Source organism: Brassica napus, chromosome C2 (assembly GCF_020379485.1).
Source record: "Brassica napus cultivar Da-Ae chromosome C2, Da-Ae, whole genome shotgun sequence".
NCBI classification, from domain to species: Eukaryota; Viridiplantae; Streptophyta; class Magnoliopsida; order Brassicales; family Brassicaceae; genus Brassica; species Brassica napus.
The window spans coordinates 9,505,418-9,512,984 of record NC_063445.1 but is presented as its reverse complement, the minus strand read 5'-3'; the positions used below and the strand labels follow the sequence as shown (position 1 = coordinate 9,512,984).

Here is a 7,567-nt window from a genome sequence, read left to right as displayed (position 1 = left end):
TAAAATATACTCTAAAATTAAAAACAAAAAACCAAAAAATAAAAACCAAAAATGTAAAACTAAGTAAACAGTTATGGCCTCAGTTTTCAGCTTTGGCTGAAAAAATAATTTTCTGGTTTGTGTTATGATATAATTTTGCGGTTTTGGGAGAGAGAGGAGAACCGCATGGACTTGGCTCCTTTTGGATAGAGCTTTTCCCAGGGTTGGAGAAGGTCTTATACTGCTAGCCTTTGTTTGGTTTGATATATTCATTCAGTCAAAATACAAACTAAAACAAAGTGGAAATGGAAGAGCCACTATAGAAGCTAAAACTTGCCTTATAAGTGGGCCTAACCAAAGACACAATTGTGTGTTTTGGCAGAAAAACATAATTTAATAGTTTTGTGGTAAAACACGATGTTGAGATTTTAGCACGAAACATGATTTAACGGTTTTGACATAAAAATTCAATGTTGCAATTTTGGCGGGAAAACATAATTTGTGGTTTTTGCGGGAAACATAATTTGCGGCTTTGGTGAAAATGTGATTTTGGCGGAAAACATGATTTTACGGTTTTGGCGGCAAAACGTGAATTTATTGTTTTAGCATGAAAACTTGATTTTACGAATTTGACGGAAAACATGATTTTACGGGTTCGACGAAAAATTTATATTGCGGTTTTGCTTGAAATACATGATTTATGATTTTTGGTGGGAAAATACGATCATGTAGTTGTGAGGAAAGCACCTTTGTTATTTTGGCGGGAAAATATTAGTTTGCGGATGTATGAGAAAAAATGATTATACAATATAATTTTGCGATTTTGGCAGGATAAAATAAGATTGATAAAAAAGTCAAAAATAATGTTAAAACAATTATGAGAATTTTTGTTAGGTTTAGTTTATTAAAATAGATTTAGATATATGAGAAAATTTATTAAAACTTTGTTTAAAAAAATTAATTTTGCTATTTTTAATATATCTGATTTAAATTTCTGTTAGTTATATATTTTATTGGTTTGATTTTGTACAACTCATTGTCTATTCCAGTCCAATTCATTTTAACTCAATCCACTAAATCAATTAGTCTATTATACCCATTAACCTATTTGTACTTAATATTTGTATCCATTAAAGTCTATGGTTTGAATATATATATATATATATAACTGTTCTCTTATCTCCACTGATATATATATTCAGTGGAGATAAGAGAACATTTATATATTTAACATCAAAAGTATTTAAATTGATTACTACATAATTAAAAGTTTTTATCTTTACCATTGTTACAATTATAGAAAAAAATCTGAAATAAGAGATAATACAAAATTTTAAAATATAATACAACTATTAGAAATTTTAATTTGGTGATATGTTTAATTATGGAGTTTATCTTATGGATAGTCAACAATTAAAGAAGATAATATAATAAAAGAATAGAATATGCACAATGGTTTCAAGATTTAATATCTTTATTCTTATCTTTTAACATTCAACATCATATTATCTTTATTTCACCTCATCACTTAACACATATTCAACTTTTACATATTACAATAATTTTGGTTAATAAAATTTAATATCATATTTTACTAATTAATAATTATTTTATATGTCCAAACTAAAAACCTAGTTTATATTTATAGAGAATATAAAATAACAAATTTTGGTATAAAAATAATTTACTTAATTTGCAGCGAAATTATTGCTCTTAAATAGTTAGAAAGATATGAAAATATGAAAAATCTCTATAAAGTGAAATGTATCACCGGTGGTCTATACTTTCTTTTTATTCAATATGTTAAATCTTTTTAATACCAAATACTAAAAGATCATCAAATTTGGACTTTGAATATAATCATTGTATACAACAATTAGAATATTTTATTCCCTTCATTGTACATGGTGTAAGAGAGAGTCCTCGTACTTATTAAAAACCCATCTTATTTAACTCACTCCCACGTAAGAGGGTATAGAAGAAACAGAACCTGAAAACGTTTTTCTTCACAACTCTGACAAAAGAAACCACACTAATTAACTTTTTGTTTTCTTCTTCTGATCATTCCAGAGACATTCTCCATGAAAGCCAAAGCCTTTATTCCCTCGGTTTCATTTCTCTGTTTTTGGGTTCTGTTGGGTTTAGGGACATCAGGATTGTTGCAGAATGATGATAAAGGTAACGAGTTGGGGAGATACATAAGCTGGGAAGACTTAAGTGTTGTGGAAGATGTCAGAAGGGAGAGGAGCCTTAAACACGATAATGGGGTCAGCCGAGAATATCTGGCGCCCTCAAACGCTGAATATGGGAGCAGAGTGATTGTGGTTGAAAAGAACGGAAGAGGAGACTCTGTTACAGTTCAAGGAGCTGTTGATATGGTTCCTGATTCCAATTCTCAGAGAGTTAAAATCTACATTCTTCCTGGGATTTACAGGTAAATCAAAGATTCTGAACAAAGACAAAACCCGTGTTTTTTAAGTAGAAGATTATAAACGTTTTGTTAACATTTATAATAAAGTTGGTAGGATAATCTTACACATCAGTTACGTGTGTAGTTTTTGTAATACATCTTTCCACAGATTCTCTGTCTGTGTCATATACTCTTGCGTAACTGGTGACTAGTAAACAGATGAAATTATAGGAATAATTATTTGTGGAATAGAATCATCATTCCACTTATTCTAAATCTATTTTGTTGTGAAATGAATGTTCATAATACAACTATACCTCTCTCTACTCTATCATGCATCTATGGAATAATATGGAATGAAATAGAATATTTTTTTTTATTTTTTTCATTTTAACTGGTCAACATTTTAAGGAATGCAAAAGAATTAAGCGCAAAGATTTCATTCCAAAAAACGCATTTCACCGAATCTTTGTTTTTCTGTTTTTTTTTTTTTTTAAACGTTATGTCTTGGTCGTTGCAGGGAGAAGGTGAATGTGCCGATCACAAAACCGTACATTTCGTTCATAGGCGATGAGAAGTACGTGGGAAAGACAGTAATTACTTGGAGCGATAAAGCTTCAGACCGTTATTCCAATGGTAGTGAAATCGGCACTTACAGAACAGCCACTGTTACAGTAGACTCTGACTTCTTCTGCGCCACTGCCATCACTATCCAGGTCCTATATCTGGTCTCTTCTTTTTGTTCTTCTCTATGGAGTTTGAATTTATTTGATCTGATTTTGGGAATGAGTGCAGAACACGGTGGTGGCAGTGCCGGGAGATCAAGGGAACCAAGCGGCGGCCCTGAGGATAAAAGGGGACAAAGCAATGTTGTACAGTGTAAGAATTTTGGGATCACAAGACACTCTTGATGATGAAAGTGGATCTCACTACTTCCTCAAATGCTATATCGAAGGAAATGTTGACTTCATCTTTGGCAACGCCAAGTCGCTTTACCGGGTAAATAACCCTTTTTCACTTGTCCATTAATTCTTTAATATCAAAAACAAAATCATCTTACATTTTTGTGTGTCTTTTGGTAAAAACACCACAGAACTGTTATATCAGCTCAAACGCAAAGAGGTTTGGATCCATCGCGGCTCACCATAGAGACAAAGAGAATGAAGATACTGGTTTCTCGTTTGTGAACTGTACCATCAGTGGAACAGGGAATGTTACCCTAGGACGAGCTTGGGGAAACTACGCCAGAATTGTTTATTCAAACTGTTACATTGCTGATGTCATCACTCCTGCGGGCTGGGATGACTGGAGTGACCCTGCCAGGGACAGGTAACAACAACAAAAAAGGATCTTGAAACTGAGCAACTCAGCTGTTCTGTCTGAAAAAAAAAACACAAAGACTATTTTTTTTTTCTTTTTCTTTTTTTTTTTGTAGTGAGGTGCTATTCGGAGAGTATAATTGCACAGGAAAAGGAGCGGATAGAACAGGTCGAGTACCGTGGTCGAAGAGTCTTACTCAAGATGAAGCGAAGCCTTTTCTTGGGATGGAGTTCATATCTGGAGATCAATGGCTGAAACTCTAAACTTCAGATACAAAAAACTCACAATGGTCCATTTAGCAGAGCTATGATTACCTAATTATTATTTTATACATTTGTAATGCTGTTATAAAAGAGATGATGTGTAAGCTTATTATTACTCATGACAAAAGGTCTATATTTATATAAGTATTAGACCGTCTTATTTAGACCATCATAAGAGAAAAATAAATCTTATTCCTAATAGAAATATGAAATAGTACTTATCTTAAATACATATGGAAAATGATAAACATCAAGTATAGATAAATGTAAACTCTCATTCGCCTAAGTCATTAGCGAATGGGCCGGATGAATAGCTGATGGACCAGACGGTTTGGGCCTGATATGGATCGATCACCACTTGGTTTATAACACTCTCCCTTGATCGACACATCCGGTTCAGGGCTTATAACATGCTTAATGTTGCCTCATTAAAATCTTTCCAGAAAAACCCAGTGGGACAAAACCATGGATAAGGAAAAAGAGTACAACATGAACTCCCGCTGACTTGTACCCCCGTGTATGTTCTTCAAGTTGGCGCATGGACAATTTGATAGTTTAGCTTCATGGGCGCTAAGTCTTGAACTGGTCCTTTAATTGGCACGTCCCAAACTGATAGATAAATTTCATGGACGTGTGGTTTGTGTAGACATGGTGAAGAAGTCGGCTGACATATCATATGACTGAACTTGTAGTCCTTTGAGCTTCTTGAACGTTGATGCAGGAATAGCTCTTGTCGAATTGTAACTTGAGTTATCTTGTAACTCTCATATCTTCTGGAACTTCATTAAGACATGGTCAAGACGTGCATCTTTTGCAGCTGACCACTCTATATCCTGGTCGGACGGATGGCACTCGACCAGTACTCGGATGAACCTCTAATCTGCGATCAAACTTTACTCGCAAGTCCTCTCATGTCCCACGGATCCTCTAGTCACATGGCTTTGCCATACCGTGGACACTTTAATATATATATTGAGTCATCGACCCAAACACATACGAATCACTTGGCTTCTCACGGACATGCCTTCGTCCATTCGGACATACATCACCCGTATGTGCTAATGGCTTATCCATTATAGCCGATCTTTCTTCATTGGTCGATCCATGTTGAGTTATAGACCTTGTCTATACTCGTCCATACCCCATGAGTGTCTAAGGTCATATCATTAATAATCATTGCTGCAATGAGTTTTATAATCTCATCAAACTATAGATCTGCAGTCAAATACACTCAAGCACCTTTATACATGGTTATCGATCTTTCTTGCCTTCAGCAGTGCCATATCCATTTGACCTCGACCAGACATACTTCTGGTCACTCTCTTGGACCATTATGGTTTCCTTTTATCCACTGATATAAACATAATGGCTTGTGCTTACATTGCAGTCCCATACTATAATCTTATTACTTGAAAAACATCGCAGTCCACACTTTCTTTGATGGCATCTCATGACCTACTTGCAGTGCTGATTTATTATAAACACAAGGGATTTCTTTTATAAGAATATATGGACTGATTTGGATTGTTCTTTTTCGAACTCCTTCACTAAGTTGTACTTAGTCTTATCATATTCAATGCAGCTGCTTTTGCTTCAGTCCATGAACAACTTAGGAACAATGATGTTCTTTGAGAACTTCTTTTCTCATCTTTCTGGTACCTTTGTTTTCTTTATCCAGTGATCAATATACTGCTTACTACATCATTATTTCTTTTGTTTCCAGACTTCATCAATTTCGAGTTTGTGTAGTAGCATCCACCACATAGGAGTATATTTCCTTATAATTTGTTCCTTTGGTCTTTATGGGTATCCTTGTGTAACAAGTTATTCTTTGAATGCTGTAAGTAGTAATGTGAACGACCTCTTGACTGCTTGGTCACGTTCCTCATCTCACGATTTTCTTTCCCTCACAAGACCCATTTATCCACTGGTCTATATCATCAGATGACGTTTCTATATATTTGGCCAATACGTCCATCTCTTCTTTAAACTCTTTAAACCTCACGTTTTCTTTTAATCTGATCTTTATTCTTTATGAGTACTCTTACGTGGGTTTATGATCCTAGATTTATATCTTTAAACTCAAGTGCTACTTTCTTTTATGAGCTCTCTTATATGTAAATACATCATTGGTGTTAACACTCTTATGTAGTTCCATAGTGTTCCAGATATGATCTAATAGATTTGAGATCTTATTATCTAGGACCTTTACTACCTTGCAGTTTGGCGTCCCAAACTACATGGTTTGGTACCTTAGATGTTTAGCTGGCCAGCCTTATCTCTCTATCTGGACTGGTTTCCTTTGAACTCGGATTTGTATCATTCTATGCACCTTTCATTTCTTTCCGGGGTTTCTTATCTTTTGGAACTTATTGGTCTATCTTGTATAGACACTATAGCAACTTGATTGTGTCTCTTAGGACATCAAATTCGTGGTGCTAAGATGGTATGACTTAGTCATTCTTTTCTTTTCGGGTCAATGTGTCTGGCATCTATTTCTGCTAGCTTTTATATCATTTGATCACATTCTTTGGACGTCTTAAATCATATTTTATAGTCCGAGGATCTTGCCAAGACAATGATGGTAAATACCATTCTATTTCTCTTATTCTCTTTTACCAGCTTATTTCTTTCTCCCCCTGATGTTGGATAGTCGGATTCATCAGTCATGCAATCCGTGTACCTGGCCATAATTTGATCACCCATATTTGGCACAAGGTCTCTTAAAAAACGTGAGAGAAAGACATGTTCCTATCCAACATATATTCCCAATCTTTTTTCTCATCCTCTTCTGAGGTTCCATCCTAGACGGCACATATGTATGTGGTGGTTTATTCAAAATCTATTAGGATGGTATATGTCTGGTTTATGACCCGTATTCATTCTGAGATGGGATTATCTATGCTCACTTATATGGCCTGATGCATATTAACCTTACACATGTAAATCCTTGTGTCCCCAAGCATTAGGTAGTGGCCTTTGTAGTATAAAAAATTCGGCCAAGTCTTACTATGGTCATAGACCATGTCACACGGATTTGTAGTATGTTCATGGATCACAGTTTGTCCTCACTCCCCCTCATGGACATACTATAATCACGTGGTACTTGGGACAATAGAGCCTAATGAATTTCCCTTGTGTACATGTTACACAACGTGAGATTTTATGGGATAACTCTTTGTGCCTTTTGCAATATGTGCATCAATTTTTAAAGACCTGGATGGCTAATCCAGTCATGCCATAAAGTGTATAAAATTTCGTGGGTATACAGGTTACCATGGCTTTTGCCTTTATCATACTGATCCTTGGCATAGTCTAGATCAGTAGAGTATGTAGGTATAGTCTTGACCACTTTCTTATAAGGCCTTAGGTGATTTTCTTATAATCTGAAAGGAACTTTTGTTTCCTCTGCCCATTGGTTCAATGTGGAAACCATTCATGCTCAAGTCTTTATAACTCAATGGGTCTTTTATTGGGTGAATAAATTCATTCCCCTTTAGGTAATGTTGTGGTCTATAATAGACTGACTATCCTTTTATTAAGTTTTTATTGTCATTTATCAATCAAGAAATCATCAAGCAAGTCAAACATGATA

The 7,567-nt window shown here is 34.9% G+C and overlaps 1 protein-coding gene across 1 annotated transcript; it reads left to right on the top strand.

Annotated features, from left to right (window-relative positions):
- Positions 1 to 1,899: 1,899 nt before the first annotated feature.
- Positions 1,900 to 4,119, top strand: LOC106379874 (pectinesterase QRT1). The gene is made up of 5 exons (XM_013819725.3): positions 1,900 to 2,413; positions 2,910 to 3,105; positions 3,185 to 3,388; positions 3,483 to 3,718; positions 3,825 to 4,119. The coding sequence occupies exons 1-5, from the start codon at positions 2,061 to 2,063 to the stop codon at positions 3,970 to 3,972; spliced, it is 1,137 nt and encodes a 378-aa protein (XP_013675179.1). The 5' UTR covers positions 1,900 to 2,060; the 3' UTR covers positions 3,973 to 4,119.
- The last annotated feature ends 3,448 nt before the right edge of the window (positions 4,120 to 7,567 follow it).